Source organism: Trichogramma pretiosum, unplaced genomic scaffold, assembly GCF_000599845.2.
Source record: "Trichogramma pretiosum strain Unisexual culture from Peru unplaced genomic scaffold, Tpre_2.0 scaffold9, whole genome shotgun sequence".
Taxonomy (NCBI): domain Eukaryota; kingdom Metazoa; phylum Arthropoda; class Insecta; order Hymenoptera; family Trichogrammatidae; genus Trichogramma; species Trichogramma pretiosum.
Genome location: NW_019641697.1, coordinates 3153916 through 3178179, shown reverse-complemented (window position 1 = coordinate 3178179; position 24264 = coordinate 3153916). Strand labels below are relative to the sequence as shown.

At 40.7% G+C, this 24264-nt stretch overlaps 1 protein-coding gene across 5 annotated transcripts in view; it reads left to right on the top strand.

Annotated features, from left to right (window-relative positions):
- The first annotated feature begins 341 nt into the window (after positions 1 to 341).
- LOC106659396 (serine/threonine-protein phosphatase 2A 56 kDa regulatory subunit epsilon isoform) overlaps positions 342 to 24264 on the top strand; it is a 41203-nt gene continuing 17280 nt past the window's right edge. For 2 of the 5 annotated variants that reach the window (XM_014381947.2, XM_014381946.2), the window contains exon 1: positions 12825 to 13716. In XM_014381947.2, the coding sequence (XP_014237433.1) occupies positions 13545 to 13716 (172 nt within the window). In that variant the 5' untranslated portion in view covers positions 12825 to 13544. Of the gene's footprint in view, positions 827 to 916; positions 2624 to 11621; positions 11767 to 12824; positions 13717 to 24264 lie in introns of those variants that run through there. The other 3 variants (XM_014381949.2, XM_014381950.2, XM_014381951.1) reach the window with 3 other exon arrangements.

Sequence of the window (24264 nt, the reverse complement as noted above, 5' to 3'; positions counted from 1 at the left end):
TGCACACGGACACGATCGTCGTCGTCGTCGTCGTAGCGGACGCGCCTCATGCAAGCCTCGCGCGTTTGTTCGTCCGTTCGTTCGCTCGTACCCGATATATAATATACACATATATAGCGCGGCGCAGTATACTTATATCGGAGCGCAGGGAGCCAACGACGTTTTTAGGTGAATTTGCACGTAGCCAACGTACACACGATATTTGCCGCGTACGTGTGTGCGCTTTTTTACTCACACACACACACACACACACGCGCGCGCGCGCATACGAGAGCGAGTGAGTGCAAGTGCGAGCTGCGAACTGCAAAGAGGAAAAAAAAAAGACAAAAACGGAGCAACATCGGTCGAGGCGAGAGTTGGACGGACAGCTCGATATGATGAACGGCTGCTCGTTGTCGTCGTCGTTGTAAATTACAAGCGAGCAACCGAGTGCAGCAGCAGTTGCAGCAGCTTCGCGACCGTATATTACGCATATTTTATTATTCTCGCGCGCGTGTGTGCGTGTGTTGTGCATCTCTTCCCAACTGCAGGCCTGCCTGCGAGTCGCGACTGCGAGCGGCAATTCGGCAACGCGACCACGACCAACATACAGAAATTGCACTAAGCCGAGTAGAAGCGGCGCAGCTGCCTGCCCGCCGTTGCCGCTGCCATCACCGAACGACCGCCGCCACCGCGCGCCGCAAAACTCTGACCGAGCAGCGTATACGGAGCAGCAGCAGCAGAATTTTGCGAATCGCCGTGCGGCGCCGCCGACTCGCTGCTGCGCCTGCAATCGAGAGTCATCGCGGACGACGAGAGACGTTTCAACACGCAATATTATACCACAGTACAGAGAGCTATATTTTTCCTATATGGATTGTTAAGCAACGCGCTATTTAAGCTTATTCATTGTCCTGTGTCCAATAATACATTGCAGTGCTCCTTGGGTTATATCCTCGCCTCCACCACGACGGATTCTCTTGCTGTGTGTGTGGCGCATAAAGAGAGAGACGAACGACTTTATACAACACTAGCAGCCCAAAGTTCACGTATCTAATAGGTATCGCGCCTATATAGCCTGCACATTTCGCATCGGTGGAGGCACCCCGTCGACCGCAACTACAGTCGTTGTTCTTGCACCTCTGCTCTGGCACGTCGTCTACTTGCATCGTGGCCGATCTCAAACGACACCTTGGTCGCATACAACTCGCCCCCGAAGTGCGCTTAGACATAGTCGACTTGCAGTGTGCATTGTGTCCTTAAAGCTTCGACCATGTCGTGAGCTCTCGCGCTCTCTCGACTACATATAGAGATCTCTCTCTGTGACTCGTGTGCCCGAGTGTGCGTGCACGTACGTGTGTGCTGCAGAGTGTGTGCGTGTTGCGAATCAGTCAGTGTGTGCACTGTCTGCCAGAAGAGTGGAGTAGCCGTGCGAAGCCAGAAGAGCGTCTACCACCGGGAGCAGCATTAGCAACAGAAACGGCAGCAGCAGACAGGTTATAAAAAAGGAGCTCGCAGACGTGTTTATTTTATATAGTGCATCGCGCGAATGTCGCAACGGCGCGTCCGCTAAAGCAGCATAGCATAGCATCGAGAGAGAGAGAGAGAGAGAGAGAGAGAGAGAGAGAAAGAACTAAACTCTGCACGAAGAGTAGAAGCAGCAGCAGCATTAGCAATAGCAAAGCTGCGGCAGCCCACCGCACACACAGTGAAGCATATTATATACGCACACACATCCGGCGCGCGGCGCCCAGAGGCTAAAACAAGAGTGGCCCAAAGAGATCGGACGGAGATACATACGCACACAGTGAGCTGTATATAGGCGCATCTTTTCGACTGCACTTTTGCCCGCTCGACGTCCGCGCGACGACATTTCCATTATTCTCGTTGCAGCACGGAGACCACCTCTCTCTCTCTTTCGCTCTGTCTGCGTTATACTGCACTATCTGCAAGTTTACGTGCTAGCGAGCGCGCGACTGCGATGACCAAGTCCGACTCGCCGATGATCCTGGCGACGCGCCTCACCGACTCGTACGGTTCGTACCGCACCATCTGCAACGGCTTGTTTTCCTGCTGAAGCGTAATCGTGCTTTCGTGCTGTGCCCGTCTACAACGATTTTTTTGACACGTGCGTCAGTGTGTGTGTGTGTGTGTGTGTATGTGTGATAAGGTGTGTGATGGGTGCTCGAGCTCAGTGACTCTGTCTCGTTGACACCTCGGTTGTGTTTCAACATTCCTAGTGCTACATCGGACAAGTGTATGCAGCTTGTACTCCATCAGTGTTTCTTCTTGTGAGTGTTCATGTGAATTTTCCTACTCCAGAATCAAGACCAGTAAAGCAGCTTGCTCATTGAATAATCATCTGTCATTTTTTTCTGGAGGCATGGGCCCCAGCTAACACTTGGCCATCAGTCGAAGAGTGAGGCAAGACTACAATTGTCACACAAGCTTAGCTATCCAGTGCCTCCCTCTTATCATCCCCCCTTGTGAGAAAAACCCAACATGTCCCAGACGACAACATTTGTGGATCGGATAGATCCTTTTGCTAAACGATCACTCAAAAAGAAGTCCAAAAAGTCACAGGGCTCTTCTTGTTATCGCAACTCGGTTGATGTCGAGCTGCAGCAGCTCCCACAACTCAAAGGTCAGTACAACAGCCATAATTGTTTTCCTATAAAATTTCTCTTTTGCCCATCTTGTTACCAAAATTAGACTCCATCTTACCATTTTTTTATTTTTATTTCACCACTCATTTATTTATGGGCAGCAGGGCCCTTTATAGTAAGCTAGTAATTGAAAATTCCATACATTTGTAAAACTACACTGTAGTCGCTATGTTGAGGATAATTGAAAAATTATGTCTGCATTTGCATTTAATGCGATTTTATCATCAAGTCATTTTTGTCAACAAAAGCTTGACAAAAACTTTCATTGTAATTCAATTCTGTAAATTGCAAACTAAAGTTAATACGATTATGTTATTATTAAGAATATTTAGTCAAAGTATAATAAATACTTGTTTAATTTGCTTATGCTATTTGAATATTAAATGAATACTTAAAATTGCATCAATTACTGAATAAGAAAGTTATCTTTACAGTAAAATTATTCATTTCATAAATATATTGTTTCAAAATGAGAAATTTTTCCAAAACAACAAAAATATGTTTGAAATATGCAGAAAAACAATAGGTAATTAAAAGAAAACAACATTGTACTTCTAGAACATAAACTGAAATAACTACATAAATGAACTATGTTGATACAGATCAATATTGGTGCTATATACAAAAAAATAATGATAATAAATAAAAAATTTAGAGCCTAACACATAACTGAAACTTTTTTATATTGAAAATTTTTTACAAGATATAAATACCGAAATTCGTCAGTAAAATTTACTCGCACAATTAATCAGATAGTTGAGTAATTTTTTTCTGTGCAAGGCATGGTTCTAAGATAAGAACAATATTGATGATAAGTATACAGCATTACCTCGTTTATTTTGAAATAAAAAAACAATTAAAATTAAGATTACGAATCACATATTATTAATGAATTTTGTTACATTCTTTCGATAAAACAAAAAGTTACTATTAACGAATAAGTAGAACTTTAAAAGTGAACGTCAGTTTTGATGCTTAATACTCACCTATATCACTTTCGAGAGTCATGCAAAGCTTTGGAAGTTTAACATAACCTATATTGTGAAATTTTGATCTAAGTCATCGATGTAGGTTTGTTTATTCAAACAAGCTTTGCCTCGATCGAACGTCAAAAAAGAAATCAATATCTGCAGTTTATTTTTTATTTTGTTTAACTAATACACTCAAAGTATTAACTTTGATATAATAAAAAAAAAAAATAACCAAACAAACAACAGACCAATTTCTATTTTATCAAGTTGGACTTATGTAAAACATTGCGATATCAATTTAATATTTACCAGTTAGCTAGAGACTTGCCTTGATAGATTATAAACATTATGAAACTGAGTGATAAAATTTAATTCAATTGGATAAAATCTATATAAAATTACTATTGAGAGTAAATTGGTACACTACAATTTTATTTTCGTATATGAGACAATTTTTCAGGAAAAACTAGGGTTATCTAGGGTTATTCGGAGTTTTGTTTACCAATTTTACAATTTCGTAATGCGAAAATGAGAAGTGTCGTCTACCCACTTCCCTTGAATAAACAAACCCAAAACTAAATTCTGAAATTGTTGTACATTCGATTGATTTATAAAAATCAGAAGTTTTTTTTTTATTTTTTCATCAACAATGAATGATACTAATAACTAAAGTTCATTACTTGCTTTGGGAAAACTGCATTCTTCTTCGCACACGAAAAAACGAATTCTCTTTCACTTTTGCAGGTGCAATTTCGTGTTTTTCTTTTGTACACGTAGTTTCTTTCACTTCTTAATGCATTGTACTTGAGGAGAGAAACGTAAGTAGTTGAGATAAGAAAGAGGAAAAAGGTAGAATATAAGTCGAGTTTTCTTCTATCTTCTTTTTTTTTGTACGAGACTTGCGGGAGGTACACAAGGGACGAGGGAGGCGGGAATGGACTATTAGTTAGCGGAGAATCAATAATTAATCTCTGCAGCATACCGCTAATTCGTGCATAAAAGACCGCGTCTCAAAGTGAGTTATATACGGTATATAGAAAAGGATCGTAGTAAATATATAGGCTCTAGCTCCAAAGGAGCCCGTGCAATTATTAATTGAAATTTTAGTAACCCCGGGTCTGCTGTTTACACGCACTGCATAATGCCGCGTGTATTTTACACCTTTGAGGTAGAGATAATTATTTTGCACTATCAGCGCGTGCATAAAAATGATTCCATTAACTTTTTTGTTTTTTAATTTAATCGATTATTTACGTTGACGTTTCGTTCGTTCCGTCTTGTATACCGGTATTATATTTAAGCGAAAAGACGTTACAAAAAAGCATACATCGCAATATATATATCGCGGACGCATAGTATCAGTATTACAGTTTTATCGGCATACGGTAAATCTTAAACGGCGAAACATACTACTGCTAGAATTGTATAATCGCGCACGCACGCACACACACTTGGTATCGCTGCGAAACGAACGGTTTTGACAAGAGCGTGGCTGCGAATCGGCCACGGCTCGATTACCAAAATGATTTACTCTATATATAAGACATTCGATAAAAGGGTTCAAGCGGGGGCCAAGCGAGAAAGAGAGTCAATAAAAGAAGGAACATTTTACGTCGCGCGTGCTACGGTCGAATGCGCGTAATATCGCCCCGGCCTCGGATGTTGTTGCCGCCGCGGGCTCATAATTCGCCACATCGAGTTACACGCGCTCTCGTAACGGGCCCCGTGTGCCACGTGGCGATCCTCGCACGCGCGCGTGTCGCCCTACATTCTCACCTGCGTGGCGCACGAGTCTTATTACAATTATTTGTTATCGTCATTATTATTATTGTCTTTGTTTTGCCGTGGGCTTCCTTGCGGGGCCGATGCACCGAAGCTCGAGCCACGCGAGTATCGTGGGTAAAAACGTGCAAGTGTACCGAAGATCAACGTGATATACATCCTGTACGATATGCGTGTGTATATATGTATATACACCGCCGCCCTCTCGGCTCCCCGGCACACTGTATCCACCCGCGCTCTATAGTAGCGTTTATACAGCACAGTGAGAGAGAGAGAGAGAGAGAGAGCCGAAACACGGGTGTTCGATGCAATCGATCGTCCGCCGCCGCCACCGCCACCTCCTCAAAGTCGCGCGCCGCTGCTGACTGGCATTAAGGGGTCAGCGACATTTTATCATTCGTTCGTCTTTGCGCTGCCGAAGTCGATGACTGCAGCTGCTGCTGCTGCTGCTGCTACTACTCTCGCTTGTTCCTCGAGAGCTGCGATTCTCGTCTCCTTTTTTGACACTCGGGCCTCGCAGCGGCGGGCGGTACGCTTTACATATACGGGAATCGCTTTAATCGAATCGAACATATTTCAGTCGCACCGATATGCTGCGCTGGCCATCGTCGCTCGGTGCATATGCTTATACTCTCGATTCTCGAGAGCCGCGCGCGGTAAATATCTGCCAAACGCGCGCGGGCGACATATAAGCCACTAATACGGACTTATCTCTCCGTCTCTCACACGATCGCTGTGCTCAAGAGCCACCAATATTAGAGTGCACGCGAGACTCGAGTCCGGCAAGCAGCGCGCCCCGCTCGAGAGAGAGAGAGAGAGAAAGAATATAAATCAAAACTTTGTGCACTGTAAGCTCGCAAGCTGCTGTATAATAATGTATATTGAATTTATGTATACACATTGCTCGCCGCTCGCTTTAAAGTGCGAATAAGCGCGTTCGTGTATTACTGTATACATTTTTTATACCGACTAGTTGCTCATTATTATATAGATTAGGCTCGAGCCACTTGACGGCTAAAAACACCTGTAGACTCGATAACTTAGATTGTATACGCGTGCAGGAAAAATCGCATTCTGTAAAATATGCCGCTGCTGTTGTCGCTTCGTACTGTGGCTGTGCAGTTTTTTTGCGTATATACTTAATTTTATTACAGTAAAACGACGACAACGACTGAGCTTTCGCAGATCGCGTCGATCCATTTTTCATTTTATCACCGTGCCAATTCGTGCAAACAGCAATTTTGCTCTCTTACTCCACTCTGCTTCTTCGGTCACTCGTGCACTTGATCTTGAACGCGTTTGCCAAAATATATATTTTTTCTCCGCCCGTTGCTAATTCTGCGGCGCCGCGGTCGATTCGTCCTTTAACTTCATTTTACCCAGTTAATAGAGCTTTTACTTACTGGCTTGAAATATTAGCGTTCGCTCTCTATTATACGTCGTAAAACGTCTCTTTTTCATAAACGAGCAATAAAGCTTCATTTGAACAATTGCAAAAGTAAAATGTTATTTTTAATGCGTTTCGTGTAAATAAACTGCTCGTTAGTTTCGGCCCGGAAAAGTAAACTTTTTTTAAACTCACATTCAACCCCGAGTAAAATGTATACTTAGCCAAGCTGATTGCTGGTAACCAAAGTCGTATATTTTGGATTTTTTTCTACACTGCTCAGTAGTACGCAGGCTCACGACTCATGTAAACCAAGTAACGAGGGTTTTTTTTTTTCGTAAGAGCAGGTGCACGTGCACGAGTTCGATCAATGAAGCGAACAAATGCACAAAACAAACATCTGCGAAAATTCACAAGCACACGCAGACGTTAGAGCCAAAAACGACGACGACTACGGACGTTACTCTTTTTTTTTACCTCACTAACAAGAAAATTTGAAAGAATGACCCATCGAATCCATAATTAGAACTAACGACGCAGTAACGCTGGGTACAGTAATGTAGAAAACTGTGGCTTTTTTTGTGAAAAGTTTCAGACCTCGTAAAGCTGCCTGCCTCGCAATTGAAGAATGGTCCGCAATTTGTATTAATCGAAAATAACTTTGCTCTCTCTAAGATCGACGAAAAACGTGAACGTGGAGTTTCTTTGCTCATAAGCTCAAACGGACCGATTGACTTCCCGCCTCGCGAGAGATCCAAAAACACACAAATAAAGCCACGAGCGTTTGACGCGTTTATGTACTCAAAATAGGAAAATCTAACGTCCTCAAATAGATTATGCGCGTTATACGTGCGACGTGAACAGGGGCGACTCTTTTTTTACTTTTTTTTTAACGATAATAATACGAGGTTAAATTATTGGAATCCCATTTTTATCTCAAACCATTTTCTTCAAAAATCGATTGAAAAGAGCCTTAAAAAAATATCCAACCTAATTGCTAAACTAAGAAAAGAGTACAGTGCAATGAGAAAATCAATATTAAATTGAGATAACAAAGCAAAACTTCAAGTCAACTCGTAAAACTCCTAAGTATGTTTATTCTACTTTCGAGTTTTTTCTCGAGACAACAATTCCTCCGCAGCGAAGGTCAGTCGACATAAGAGTAAAATGATTAGACAAATATAGATCAGTAAGTTTCGGTATCGAGATAAAACTTCTCTTTTTCTCTCTTTCTTTGGGTCTTATGACAAGGCGAATTTTGTCATCGTGCTAAATATGAGTTCAGGAGCGGTGAACTGCAGCTTCTATATAAAAGTGAGCCAAAAAAACTGGTTTCCCTGTACAATGCGGGTCAACTATTTTCTTGGCTTTGCTTCGACAAAAATGTTTTTCATCTTCTTAGAGTCGACGGTAACCCGGAGTTTGACTCGCTTGAATGGCACTTGGGATTATCGCGAAAACGGAAAAGTATTCTATCATTCAAGATTGACGAAAAGAATGAAGTTGAGCGTGAAAAGTTTCGAAATTCTGCAGCGCAGAGAGCACTGAGAAATATTATCATTCTCAAATCCCAGCGGCTCTGTTCTCATGACGTACTTATATATTACTACCAATTCCTTCGAGGTGTCAGCCTGTCCTCCTTCGCACTCGCGCGAAGTCGAATTGATCGCTTCTTACAAACCTGACAGAAGAACTAATGTGTTGCTGGTCGATAAGGTCCCGCATATACTACGAAGTTAGGAAAAATACATTGACAGCAGCCCAAAGTAAATGTAATAATAATAATCGCGGAGTAAAAAAAAAATTTTTTCTTTGCAATGGTCAGCTCAGGATGTACATGACGTCATCATCGCATTGTCCGATATCATCCAGATCGAAGAAGAAAAACTTTTCGGTCACTTTCCCATATTCTAATCGGTTGACAATGACAAGACACTTATTCTGAGCTGTAATTGCGCATTGCAGAAATGAAACACACTCGCAGACATGTCATCTTTCTTGGCGTCCTATAATCTCTTGTAATATCTGTGTATTAGGGAATTTTCGTATTTCATCGTAATAGGGTTAAGTGAGCGCTCGTACTTTTGTGCTTAAGATCGATTTTTCTCTGAATAAAATTAAAACTATATGTAATAAAACAACAATTTTAGAGTAACTTAGCCCTTCGTTCGAATCCGTTATACGATTATTGATTATGAACAGATATTAAAATTGTAGCAGACCGATTTTTTACTACAAGGAGCAATGCCGGTAAAAGTTTGGACATGTGCAATGGGGAAACAGCGTCAGTTACAGCTCTCCTGCAGCGCGTGGGTATATCGCAGAAGCGCGGGAAAAATTCCGTCCCTGTGTAGCGGACAGCACCAACACACGCACGCGCTCGCGCCTGTATGCACTTTTATCATCTGTACTTTCGCTGCTCGACAATTTGTGCTTGTGCAGTTACGGCCGCCGCGCTGCTCGCATGGCTTATTTTATATGAGAAATGTGCAGCACCGCGACATTTCAATGTTTTAACGAAAAGTTACTCTGTATACTCGGCGCGCGCGAGAGAGATCGATGTTTGTTCTAGTTTGAATCATATAGTTTCCTCGGCCACCACCGCGCGGGCAAAGAGAAATATTAGCATTTCAAATGTTCGTGCCGCTGCTGACGTCGACGTCGACGACGACGACGACGATGAGGAGAATCCGGTATCGATCGACTCTTATATAGCATATATATCAAAAACCCTTTCTCCCCTTTGCTTCCCAACAATCGTATATAAAACGCATGTTTTTAGATAAAGTTTACACATCGACCACGCAGCATTTAATTTAATTGCAATTTTCTGGTTAATACCGATGAAAAAAATCATAATCATGGCACTTATACTATCAGTGTAACCTGCCGAGCCGCACCGCTGCCGCTTTCTGTTGCTGCTGCTGTTGCTGGCAACACACATCGTATTGCACCGAGCTACGTCGATGATAGATTAGATAATGAACTGTTCTCTAATCGTTGGAATTTCGCAATCATCCTGCATGTTCGTGTGTTATCTCTTGATAAACTGCGCACGTTCGGCGTGCCGATATGCATTCGCGTAACTTTTTTTCTGCTCTCAACTCTCTCGTCTCTTCTTTCTTCTTTCTTCTTCTCCGTTTACCGATCTCTGAATAATGTTCCGAATGCGATATCAAACCTGTTGTATATATAGGTGTGTTCGTTTACCACTAGGATAAAATTGCTCTATGCTATAAATATACATATGAGACCGAATGAGACCCGACGACCAGACTACTCGCGTTCACAAAAATTCGACTTCTGTCAACGTGAATCTCTCGCTTATTTCTCTCTCCCTCTCTCTCATTCTCTCGCTTTGTCTATGTAACAGCAGAAAGCAGTGTGCCCGAGCGACGATTTCTTCAGGGAAGAAATTTTTCAACGCCGTCGCGGCCAAAAAAAGCAACGCGACCCAGGAACGCGATAAACTTGGCAACGTTAAGCGATTTCACTGATCGAGCCTTTTCTTATACACGCCAAAGTTTCGGTGTGGATTTTTCATCTATGCTGTATTTCGCTCCGTGGAATGTTTTTCCAATTAAACTTACGAGCTGTCCTGGAACTTTTCTAATATAAGCCGGAAGGACTTTGACGCTCAGCGAAATATATTGTTCTTAAATTGAAAATAAAAATAAAAAGTGACAGCCATCTTCTATTGTTTGAAATTACCATTGCATTATGCGCGCTATCTTTCCCAAAGTTTATATTTTTGTTCAAAAACTCTGATTCCTTCTTCTCTATATTGAAAGAGATGCATTTCAGCTGTGAATAAGCTGGTAAGTTTTAAAATATATATAGAAAAGCAAAGTCCCGTGCAAATTTCCTCGACCAATACTGTAAAGAGTGAGCTTTAAAGCCAAACAATACTTCTTGTCGAACTCTTTCATTTCTCGTGCTTTCGTACAAATGTTTGTAAATATATAATCGACTTTTATTAAAAATAATAAAAACCATCGCTTCTAAAGAATCACACGATAACCTTGTCGTTCGTGGTCGTAGAAAAAGAGTGAAAATTATTTTGGAGCAATCTCCTCAATTTTTGGGTTTTTGTCGACGTCACCTTGATATAAGAAACTAAAAACTTTTCATATTATCGATCGAATCAATTTTATCAAATCAAAAAAAAACATTCATTGCACATTGATGTATTTATTCAGCAGCCATTCAAATTACTTTTTTTTGGGTCAATGGCTCTAAAAAATCAAAAATTAGGAAACAAACATTCCAACTGGTGTGTGATTGTAGTAACTTCATTTTTATTAGCAATACCTGAATGTACTTTTGGATTTTAATCATGCGTACAAATTACGTGCTCTCGCAACCACAAGCTCACAAAGTGAACGAATGAAAATTTTATTTCAACCCAGGTATACAAAAAGTATTCGTCGGGTTTTACTTGCAGACAAATTCGCAGAATTCCCAAAATTGCGCTCGCTCGTTCCAAGAGTACCAAAGTAACTGCGTGATGTGGTGTACAGCAAAAAAAAAAAATAATTATAATAATAAAATAAACACAAACACACACCGCGTACCGTTAGTAGTACTGCATAATATATAACCATGAATCGACTAAATTTTCGTTCGGTTACTGGCTTAACGTCGTTAAGAAGAGAAATTCACCTCCCATAATCACCTGCGCTCCGAATAGCAGTTTTCATCTTATGCCATGCTCATCGTTTTATGTTTCACGCTAGCAGTTTACCCCATCAAACACCCAACGTTAATACATATAGGTACACAATTCCTCATGTGTCTAATTAAGTTTTTTTCATTCTTTTTTTTTCTTCTTCTTAGTTGGAAGTCAGTGAGTCTACGAGATTTTTTCAGTACGTGCTCTAAATCGACATTGTAAACGCACACACCTCCTTTTCTCGCCGTGTTTTCCTCACATCTAACAAGATGGGTCGCAAGGATCGTAAGGACTCGTTTTCACTTTTAGGTATGCATTAACGATATTTTTTTTAATTGAAAAGTTAAAAATTCAATGTTCACACATCGCTTGCTTCAGTAACTATTATTAATTAAAATAGCAATAACCTCGTATTATTACTTCAAACCCCGATAAAACAATTGAGAAACCCGCACACCCTGAAAAATGTACAGTTTATATCGAGACGCGCTCTGACAAGTTCGAAAGGTTGCGCATTCCACGGCTAATGTCCAGAGTATGAATAACCATAATCGATTATCAGGGAAAGTTTTTTCATTCACTTATTTTTATTCCATCGCACACGAGCGCTAATATTTTATGTGCAGGAAAATGGTGGGAAAAAAAATTCAATTACACAGCGGCACGTGTATCGCGCCGCAAACCGTAAATATTTTGCGATCAATCGACTGTACACGAATCAATACTTGCGGCGGCACACACTCACACAGCATCCCATAGGCTTTTAGTATGCACCAAACAAGTTATTTTCGTATAAATATATATTTAAATGTAAACAAATAGAATAATAATTTTGGATGACGCGCGTTGAAGTGCACGACCGTTTTCCTCCCGATTTATTCTTGATTTTCTCGCTCTTTCATGATCGGTATACGTTTATAAACTCCGAAAGCGCAAGAAAAACACGTCTTGATAAGTTTGCCCTTGCCTCGCTCCGTCGATATACTCTGCGTATTTTTCCGACTCTGCATACTCGTAACGTTTCTCGCTCTGCGTTAATACGCTGAATTCGCGACTCGATCCGTCTTTTGGATCAATTCTATATCTCTCGCGAGGAAGATCAATCGATCTCGGGGCTCGTTTCGCAGACACTCCTCGGCCTATGCTCTGCTTCGACGACGTTACACCAAGTCGGAGTTTTGCGAGAGTAGGAAAGAGAGCGCGCGCATGCATTGATTGACTCGGTCATTGTCAATATCAAGCTGTAGGTATGTACACGCATGTGTATATGGCACGCACACTAACACACACTCGTGTGTTATGGAGCGCGACTACGGCGAGAAATCACAATCACGCACTCACACGCGTTGTGTGGTCGGAGCACGAGCGGCGTTTCGTCTCTTTCCCCGCCTCGCGGCTCTATATATACGTCTGCTCGCGTTGGTATGCGTGTGCGTATTTCACATACACGTATATAACATGTTATGTATGCTGTGTTGCTGTTCGCGTATAATATAAGAACCGTAGACTCGAAAAGAGCGAGAAAGAGCAAGAGAGAGAGAGTGCGCGAGAAAGAGAAACAGACATATAAGAGAGACGGAGCTATAGCGAGGATGATGACGACAAAACGCGCGACAGACCAGTGATGTGACAACGACGACGACGGTAATTTCGATGAGAGTGAGAGCGAGAAAGAGAGACAGACAGATATAGAGAGAGAAAGAGAGAGAGAGAGTGTGTGTATGTGTATCGGCGACGCGCAGCACAGTTGTTACCGTGCGGCAGAACGTCTATATTATCGCGCACTATCCACGCCGCTCACGCGAGAAATATAACAAAAAAGAAAGAGAAAAAAAAGAAAATAAAATAAAATTTGACCGTCAGTGTGTGCGTATATCTGCGTAGTGTGAAACTTATCTCGTACATTTAATCGACAGCGCGAGTGTCTCGAGCTGCTGCTGCTGCCGCTGCCTGTGTCGCCGATCGTGTGCTCGCCGAGTTATACTGTGTATGCGTATGTGCGTGATATACAAAAAGAGAAAAAAAGTGTCAGCTGTATGCTCGTTGTGATAACCCACGCCAGTTGTGTCCCGGTGCAATAATATTATATGCCTGCCTTAACCCAGAATGGAAATACGTCGCCGTCCCGCTCATCATCGCCGTCGAAGTCGCAGTTGTCGTCGACTTCGCCGCGCCGCCGCACTTGGAACCGAAGCCCGAGCCCGATGTCTGCCGACGACATTCCAGCTCAACAAGAACCACAAGACCCACACCTACTCGGTAAAATTCGCCGATTAATATTTCCCCATTATAATATTGTATACGATGCGTGTATCCTGTCTGCGTGTATAGAAGCCGTGTGCGTATGTGTATATCGGCGTTGCCTCTGCGTGTGTAACTTTGAGACTTCTTACTATGCTCGTTTAGTAGATGCGTGTGTGTGTGTGTATGTGTGTGCGCGCGCTTGTATACATGTCGAATGTATATATACATTCGCGTATATAGATATACAGAACGTGTCGAATGTGCCGGAATGTGCAGATGTTACGCACGAGTATATGAGTGATGATCTGCAGTCGACTAAATCTTCTCTCCGTTCGTGTGTATATATTATGTGCTTTGAGCTTGTGACTAACATATAGGTATACACATGCACGTACGTTTATGAACTGCTGCCCTTCTCCGATAATGTATATAACAGTTGAATAGCGAACGAACGCGCGTCGCTATACATGTATATATCTAACTCGAGCACTGAACAGCAGCAGCAGCAGCAGCAAAGCACGGCACACAAGCGCGCAACGAGATGAATTATTGAGCTTCTGCAGGCATTTGCATTTATTCAAATTTCCCCTTTTGCTGCCCCGCACGCATGCGGTGTAAGATAGATAATCAAACGTAGAACCACCTGATCTGTTGCTGCTGCTTCTGCTAAATGTCTACACACAATTCGCGTGTGTGCGAGAATGTGTATGAGCGTCAATATCGTAGAGTTTCGTAGTGTATGTAACCTTCGCCGATCGGTGCTTTCGTTTGAATACGCTCTATACAGTCGTTGTCTGTGTATGTGTTGAACTATACGTATATAGCTTGAGGCTTTTCTACTTACACAAGTTGAGCGAAAAAAACGCAAATGATAGACGGGGCCACACACGTTTTTGACCTTTGCCTCGATTTACAATAAGCGCCTAGACTCCCGAAGTTACAAAAGTTCGATAACTCAAAAAAAAAAAATAATGATGATAATAATAATAATGAAATATCGGCCAATATCATTTTTCCCAGCGCATTATTACTTTGAAAAAGAATTTGCGAAAATCCCGCACAATGCTCCGACTCGTCTGTTTGGAATTTTTTCTCTCGCTCTTTTTTAATACCTGCACGTGACAGCGCGTAGCGTAACAATTCGTTAGCCATATCGGAGTCGTAACGATGTGCTGCTCGTGCATGTGTACATGTACTGTACGAACGTGCGCGCGTATATATATATACAGATTGCGCGAGGCACGGAAAAGCCGAGCTTCGGCTTTCATCGTGTTCGCGTTTTAAATGCAAATCCATTTTAAATGCCACCGCTGCTGCTGCGGCGCGACCTGCGCGAATGATATAAGCCCAAAGCTCTGCGTGCGCGCGTAAATCATTTATACCGAGCACAGAACGAGAAACGTCATCGCGGGCAGTAAAAAATCTATTTTTTCGAGAAAAAAAATTGGCCCTTAAAATGTTGAACTAATCGTTGCGAATTCGCGTTTATCGAGAATCGTCGAAATAATTGATAAAATATACGGAAGCCTACACGCGTTGAATTAACAAAATCTCTCCGTATTACATCGTATAAACACAAGTTCTACGATGTATTTGAGTTCAAAACCGAATTATACTATAGCAAGTGATCAATGATTTTGCGCACTTAGCTCGCGCAACGTTTATACGCGCCACAGTAAATCAATTATGTTTATATCTCAGAGACCAGCTCGTGGTACTCAAACGCAACGTCGTCGTCGTCGTCCTAGGCCACCCATAGCTGCGGCTAAAATTTTGAGATAATTACACGATGATTCCGAGGAAACGCTAGTACCTATAGGTGCGAGCGAGCCTAGCGCAATATATTATAGTGCACGAAATGCGCGCGAGACACATTCGAGCACAGTCATTACTCTGCACGCAGGCGAGAAATTCAACGCGCTATAGCGAGCTTTACATCGTTTACGTCACGATCTCTCTCTCCTTCTCACTCGCATGTATATGAAGTTGACTGCGCTCCTCACGTGTGACACACAAACGCGATGTATATATCATGAAAATTCGTTCGACGTCTTCAACGCCTACCGCGCGCGTATGTTATGCCAATTGAAAAATTTTACGAGTTTTTATTTATAGAAATTATTCGTTTTAAAATTTGTCGATAACGATTTTATAGTCTTGATTTTTGTCGCATTGTCTCGTTTCTCATTTTATTAACGCGCCGCCGTTCGCGTTAAAAATTTTTCGTCGGAAAATATTGAATTCGATGATTATGCACATTCGTGTGGCAGAAAGCAGCATCAGAGTTTTTCAGCATATACACACGTTTATAAAAAACTGAAAAGGAAAAACACGGCGCAGCGCATACTACGAGGAACCGAAAACAAAGACCATTGAAACCTCTCGCTCTGCTGACACGCGCGTGGTTTTTTTTTGTTTTTGAGATCGAGAGCAAATAACGTACACATTTTTTGGCACGATTTTTTTTTATATGAAAAAACTGGGTGCAAGTATGTACACGCGAGTCCTCAACAAGAAAACTGCTACTGTTGAAAATCAAGGGACAAAAAAAAAGTAAAAAATAAGCAGAAGTGTGCAAAAGTACGTGTGCTTTCTATCTCGATGCGCAAGAAAAAGCTCGTACAAAATTGAAGTAGATTTAACAACTGGCACTTTGAAATGAAATAACAGCTGTGCAACAATTGCTTTATTAACGCTCATTTGTTCTATTAAAATATGCTCGTCATGAAAAAAAAATTGCTTGACTTGTTCTCTACGCGTCGTAAAAAAATACGTAATTCAAAGCAACGTGTTACATCGCGTATAAAAAGCGTTCGCCTCAAAACGAAAGGCCAATATATAAAAATGCTGCATACTACCGCGGATAAAAATTCCACTCTTCAAGCCTTGGGCACTATTGCGTTTCTTTCTCTTCTCTTTGCATGTATCCTTAGGAAAACCATTTCAGACAATGACATACAAAATAGTAAAGCATTAGTGGAATAGCAACAGTTGTAGTTCTACTTCATCGCCAATACTGAAAAGCCTGAACGGCAACATTAACGGTGAAAAAGCTTCATTGATTGACATCCTCTTACTCTTTTTCTCTCTCGCTTCTGTCGCTCTCGTCACCGTCACTTTTTTCCGCAACAATAGTCGCTCTCCTTTTTTTTTCCTTTGCAACGGCCTAATTTTGCAGACGAACGAGCGGGGAAAAAATCGTGCTCACGCACGCACACGAACTCGCAAATATCGCCGAGCGTGCGTCTACGTGTACACACTTGTACTCTCGCGTATATGGACTGTATTAACACTTAACAGTGATGAAAAGCTCGCTTTTATGTGCACTTTCGAGTGAGAGAGAGAGAGAAAAAAAAATCATATTCCTTTTATCCGTTCCTCGTTGTAACTTGTTGTATTATGACCTGCTTTTTTCCAAACTTCTTTTGTCGATCGAGCAAGTTTTCTTCCGTGTGTATTTCATTGTGACTAACAATAACTCATTCAGTGCGGAAGTTATTTGACGCTTTATCATAAGAATTTTCCCATTTATGCTCATGAAGTAAACCTATAGTAAAAATTGCTATATTCGCTGGGAAAAGTGACTCCGAGTTAAACTATGGTGGGTTTCTGCAATAGAATATAGTAATTTATACCGTAGTTATAATAATTTTTGTAACAGAGAATGATAATTACTATATTCTATCTATGACTTAAAACCACCACGGTATGACTCTGTTTCAACTTTTCCCAGTAAACATAGCAATTTTTCCTATTAATACCTTCACTGGAATGGACATGGAAATAAAATGAATGAGAGTCCGTGTAACTTGAAATGAACGAGCAAAGTTTCTACGCATCAACGCTCGTATATATATATGAATACTCATGGGCGTAATAATACGTTTGTCTGCCAGCGCAAAGCATCGTTTAATCTAATAGGTCGTCGAATGAGAGCTGTATTTCGTATAAGCACGAGGCTCGATACGAAAAAAGTTTTCGGCCCATTTCAGTGACCACAACCTTTCGATCGATCGCTGCAAAATGAGTGACATCGACATGGCTCTCTCGCTCGTACTTTACATATATACATCATAAACTTAAATACGTGCGGACAATCTCCGGTAGGTTCATAAACGAGTTTCCATAGAGCTTAAACGAATAATTATCATTGCTGCGCGGGAAGATCGCTATAATCAAGCTTGGCGTTTGGGATCGCGGGCACTCGTTCGGGTATGGTTGCCGCGCCTTTAAGCTGTGCACTGGATGCATGCAAGTGCACCTGATGTGGGCTTGCATCCGCGATTATATGCGACGAGAAATGTCATGGAAAATGTAAAGTTGAAGCGGTTATAGAATTGATGAATATATTGACATGTTAATTTGTTATGCACGTTATGCATTTCATGAATAAAAATAATCGCATCGTGAATTAATGACCATGTCAATTACACGCTATTATTGTATGACAGTATAATTTTCAAAATATTTGAATAACAAGACTGGAAGTAGCATACATTTTTAAAGTTGCGAATATCGCGAGCTGGAGAATCCAAATTATTTTGCGATTCATTACTTTGTTTTTCAAACAATAAATTAAATCAACCTTCTCTTTCGCGGGAAATATTTGATACTGCTAATGCCTCTATTATTGAGTTTAGTTAGCCGCGCGCATTGCCAGTTTATATTGCGATCTTTAGCTCAAAATTGAATGAACGAGATTCGTATACGAAGCCTAATTAATTGGCCGTTCTAATTACTCGCAATGCAATGTCTCTCGTCCGTTTTATTCATTTCGAACCGCGTCTGGTTAGTGTGCAGAGAATGTATATTCAATTTTTATGGCTGACCAGCAGAGTGAGCTTTGAGTAATAATTTTTTTTTCTTTTCGTTTGTTTAACTTTCAACCTGTGTATATGAAAATCACTCGGCCACAAGCAACAGCTAGCACACCGTGCGTGTAAACGTTGTGATTTATCACGCCCGTGCGCAAAGAGTTTTTGCACCCTGATTTATTACGGTTAATAAAAGAAAAATTTAGATTTATCGACGATGCATTCTCATCCCCTTCGTTGTCTCAATTTCCTTGACGTAAAACTGCAAGGCAACAATGTCGGTCTCGTTCCTCAATTTCTCGAACTCTCGAGAGAAAGAAAAACTATTTATTACGCGATTCGAAACTACTTTGACCACCGTTAAATAAATTGACCGAACGTATTATATCCTCATGCATCAAAGATCGCCACAAGACTCGAGTGCAATAAATATAAAAAAAAAAGTAAAACACAAACGCAAGAAGCGCAAAAAAGGAATGAAGCTATAAAAAAGGAAATGGGAAAAAAGAGGGAATAAAAAGAGCGATGGGCTGGTGGTGCTCCACGCGAGAGAAAGAAAGCATACAATGTTTTCGGGAGTGAGTTATATAGCGCGTGCATACGGACGAGGGCTGTTTCTTCCCTGCCTATCTCAGTATGTGTGTATATGTTGTCTTGTGGCCTTATGGGCTGACAACTACCTCTATTTACTCTCTTGCTCTTTTGCTTGGTGAGTTTTTCCTTTGACCTATTTCATGGGGATATCTACGCGCCTATCAGTTGTAGAGCTTCTAGTCTGTTTTCTGCCTGTCTCTCTGTTTCTCTTCTTGTCTGTTGCATATTTTATAGATATTCGTGCTATACGCTTATCGCACGAACTGTATTCGGAAATCTCGTGACTTCGTGAGAGATTTTTCGTTTTTTTGTTCGAAACGAAAACGTCGTGGGTGATTTATTTTTTCCTCTCGACTCGGAGCATAAAATCACATCCACGATGAATGTTGAACAGTTCGCTTCTCCCATTTTGACAGTAGACAAGGTGAAATTACTCGATTTTCGATGTTCTCACTCTCACGTAACATGAGAGCTTTTATTATATATATATACGATCGGATAGTATAGCACACGGTAACTATCCGTCACGGCCAAGTACTTCTCACGAATCTATATCCTGTTGATTGACCCCTCTTTTTTGTTTGTGATGATCCATACACTTACTTTTCTTCAATTACCTATCGAAGCAATCGTGGATCGAGGGCAGACATTTTTTTCAATATCTATTCGATCGACATGTAGGCCGTTAGAAAGCGAGAGAAGAAGAACTTTGCAAATTGCGTAATATCATGCGTTATAGATATTGTAAAAATGAAATTGACTTATTTTCTCGCTTAATGCATGTGTGCTTTCTATGCCTTTGCCATATAGAAGCAGCAGCGGGAGAGAAGCTGTAAGTGAATATATAGAGTACGATGTATGTGGTGGAAAAGTGAGAGAGAGTGAGAGAGACAGAGAGGGAGTGAGTTTATAGTGCCGGCATACGGGTGGGAGTATTGATCCAGAATGCCGGTGAGCGTCCGCGCCTAGTAGAATGTGCTTCTCTCGCAGCAGCAGCAGCAGCAGCGGCGGCAGAATACTCTCTCGTGCTGCGCGCTTGCGCTCGTTTTCTTTCTTGCCCTCGCCCTTTTGCATCTTGTTCTTATCTTCCTCTCTCACTCACTAGAAGCTTTTATATTTTACATTTCTCACTGCTGCTACTACTACTACTACTACTTCGTTGCCACTGCTGCTGCACGTTCTTCTCTATAAAGACGCGCAACTCTCACTTGCTTTTGGCTCTTGTCCGTATTACATGTACCATCCATAAAGTCTTACGCGTTCCATTCGCTTTCGGTCAGCTATACTCGCTGCAAACTCCCCGCCTATAAGAGTAAACGATCTTCCCATATTTCTGCCGCGCGAATTTTTGCCTCGCCGCCCAAGCACACCGTCTATACCCACCCACGTGCGGCGTGTATGCCAATGTCTGCCAATGGCCTTTATTTTTTTTTCTTTCTTCTTTCCATAAGATCCGAGCTCCAAGCTCTTTTTAATTGATTTTTTTCTTGATAATTATTACTCGCTCGATCCGCCGCAAACGATGAGTGTAGGAGTTTCAAAGATTTTTTTTGCGTGACTTTGTTCACATCCGTATGTAAAAATGCGTGTTATATTTGACGTACTGGTTAAGCTGAATTTCTTAACAAGCGTACTTAATAAAGCGAATATTGCTTAAAAATTCGTATTACTGTTGTTGCCATAATAAAAGGAGCGTATGCTCGAAAATTTTCATATTATCATGAAAGATCGAGGCGTATGTGTATTGCTAATAGATTAGTGCACAGAAATTTAAGCACGTATAACAAGGCATTCATTTGAGATACTATCTTGTTGCGCGCGTTCAATGTATACATGCTGTTGTTGAGCTTGCGCTTGACTTTTCAACGCACTCGCAGCACCCGCGACAATCGTTCGACACGAGCTATTCGCTTCACTCTTTTTTTGTTAACTCGCTTCGTCGCTATACAAATTCGCCCCATCGCGCTCTTCTTCTCTTTCATCTTTTTTTAATTCCCTGTGGGCATGTAGATCAAAACTCCTTTGGTGGTGGCGCGCAGAGTGCAATTTTTCTCTCATACCTAAAGCGTGATATTTGACAAAATTTAAATCGCGCGATAGAATCCGCGCTCTGCGTGATGAAAATTCAATTTGTGCCACGGTGAAGAGTTAATTTTCCTAGACTTTTTAATTTTCCGCGTGTTGATCTTTTCCCTCTTTCTCCCCTTCGTTTTTAAACTCAGCCTCTTGTGTTTCTCTTCCTTCGCTCTCCCTCTCCATCTCTCTCTGTTTCTCTCTGTCTCTGTCTTTCTCGGCATCGCGAAGGCACCCACTTGGCTTGAGAGAAGAGGTCGGTTGCTTTTTCCAAACGCATCGCTCTGCTGAAGCGTCTCTACTTCTTCTCATCGCCAGAGCTTTTTTCGCTACTTCGCGTTGCTCTATAAGTCATAGCGTGTTTCATTTTTGTTTCTTATTTTATTTTTCTACTTCTCTTTTTTTTTAACTCTCGCTAGTCTTGTTGAGACGGACGACTTCAGAGGCAGGCATTTAAACTGCCAGCTGATGAAAAACATTTCGAGAAACTAAGTCGTCTTGCTGCGTTGGCACGATTTACTATATGCGTGGACGGTACGAACGGTAGAGAAAATAAGTCGTTGACGTTTTGTTTATTTTTTTTTCTAACAATAATCGATATTTATATGAACTTAGCTGTCGTTATTCGATGATTTCTCTGATATTATTTTTCTGAAACATCAACTTGTTGATATAGAAATTACGTCACACTCGTGTTATTCTCTCTCTTTCTCTCACCTCTTTTTTACATCGGTTTGCTTTTTCCAATACGTGTGCAACAATACATAACAAAACTCTGTTACAGTTATGACCCAGTTATTTCCTTTAGGCATCTCTTAAACTTCCATCTGTTATAATTAATAATGATTACGTCAAACATTGACACGCGCGCGTCGCGAGCAATCAGCATTAATTGGAAATTTATTGGACGAGGATGGAGCACCGTGTTTCGAAATATATTTTACGCTATAACGCCACTTGCGAGATAAAAAAAAAGAAAAACATTTTCTTTTGTCAACCTGTGGCGCGTTCGTACACGTATAATGCAATTTTTTCACGTATATCCATGAAATGCAAAAAAAAAGTATAAAAAAAATCCTTTGTCACAGCGTGACACTGGGGTATCTAATCTACTTTAAATGTCGCTTGAATGCCTTACAATCTGGGCTCCTGAGTGCCATAGGCTCGTTGTTTTTCACTTTTGTATTTATGTACACCCTATAACCAAGGCTTTATGCAGTGCACATTTGCTCTCGCTCGGACACAATACACATGGAGGAAACAAGATACATAAGACTCAAATCTTTTTTCCTTTCACGCAGGGAAACAAACAATTCGCTTTTAGCTACGCAATTTTATACTGCAGATATTGTTGTGCAGTAAAAGTCACTAGGCATCGTCGTCACCGCCGCACAATGTTATCCTGTAGGTATTGCTCTCAAAGTTGAGACTGCTAGGTGCCCAACTTCCTAAGATCCCTTCGTTCATAATTATCCGATTCACTACTTCAAAATTGTACCCTCGTGCTTTTATTTTGACCTCGCGAATAAAAAAATTGGAGCTCCATGGTGTAGCTATTTGGCACATCGAGCTTTTTTTATGATGACATAAACAGTGACTGTTATGGATGCGCCACTCATTTCGATCGATTTTCCATTATGTCCACATATTTCTTTCGCATTTCCAATAACTCTATCAAAATGATAAGAACTATGAACAAATTCAATAGAATAGAAAGCACATATATCAATGTCGATCATACGCAATCGATGCAGTTTGCGAATATCATGCCAAATGGAGCAAATTTTACTTGCAGTATGTAGCAACCACTCAAGTGCCGAAGGAGACTTATTATTCGAAAAAGATATTAACCCATTAACGACCAAAATGCTTGATTTTTTTGTTGGTTTTCGCAGCGATTTTTTTTGTAGTTTTAGACCTTAGAAAAATTTCGCAGGGACCTATTTCGATGTAAAATTTAATGTCCTTTTAGAAACTGAGCGCAAAATTTTGATTTTTTGCGTAATAAAAAAGTTATAGCTACTTAAACAAAAAAAAACGTAAAAATTTTTGCAAAAAATCAAGTTTTCGATTTTTTTTCGCCATGTTACCGGTAAGGAATCACGATATAAATATGATCAGGGGTGATCACGACTATCAAAGTATCTCAGAGAATTTTTATGGAATTTTCGAACCATTACTTCAAACAAAAAATAACTCATATTCATATAAAACATGACTCATTTTTACTCGAAAACTATTGAATTTAGAGAAAAAGTGCACAAAACGAAGATTTGAAAAGTGGTTCAAAAATTCCATAAAAATTCTCTGAGATACTTTGATAGTCGTGATCACCCCTGATCATATTTATATCGTGATTCCTTACCGGTAACATGGCGAAAAAAAATCGAAAACTTGATTTTTTGCAAAAATTTTTACGTTTTTTTTTGTTTAAGTAGCTATAACTTTTTTATAACGCAAAAAATCAAAATTTTGCGCTCAGTTTCTGAAAGGGCATTAAATTTTACATCGAAATAGGTCCCTGCGATATTTTTTTAAGGTCTAAAACTACACAAAAAATCGCTGCGAAAACCAACAAAAAAATTAAGCATTTTGGTCGTTAATGGGTTAAACCAAAGCGCTAGTGACAGGTGACAGTACCGTTACCGCTGCTTTGTTCTCTTGCTTTATACGTATACGTCGGTAAGCCATATGATCGCATTTGAATCCAATCGCATTCTCATTTTGTTTGGACTTACTCTTAAAGTGAACTTAATAATTGCAAATGCGCTCACGTGTATTTATCGTATGTGCAACTTGTTCAACCTGCGTCTCGACGAGTTGCAGCTTTGACAATTTATTATTGTTTACTTATTGATTTTCTACAACTGAATTGCTTTTGACTTCAGTCAATATGTTCTATTTGATAATAATATCGAACCTGTCAGAGGAACCGATAAATTTCTATTTGTTACACTTTCAACTAATTTGCAGTATTTACATTTTGATAGATTAAGGATGTTCATGGAGAGTTTAATCAATTTTATATTTTTAAATATTAGTGTAAATAAACCTTCATTTACATTAAATGTTTTAGATCTTT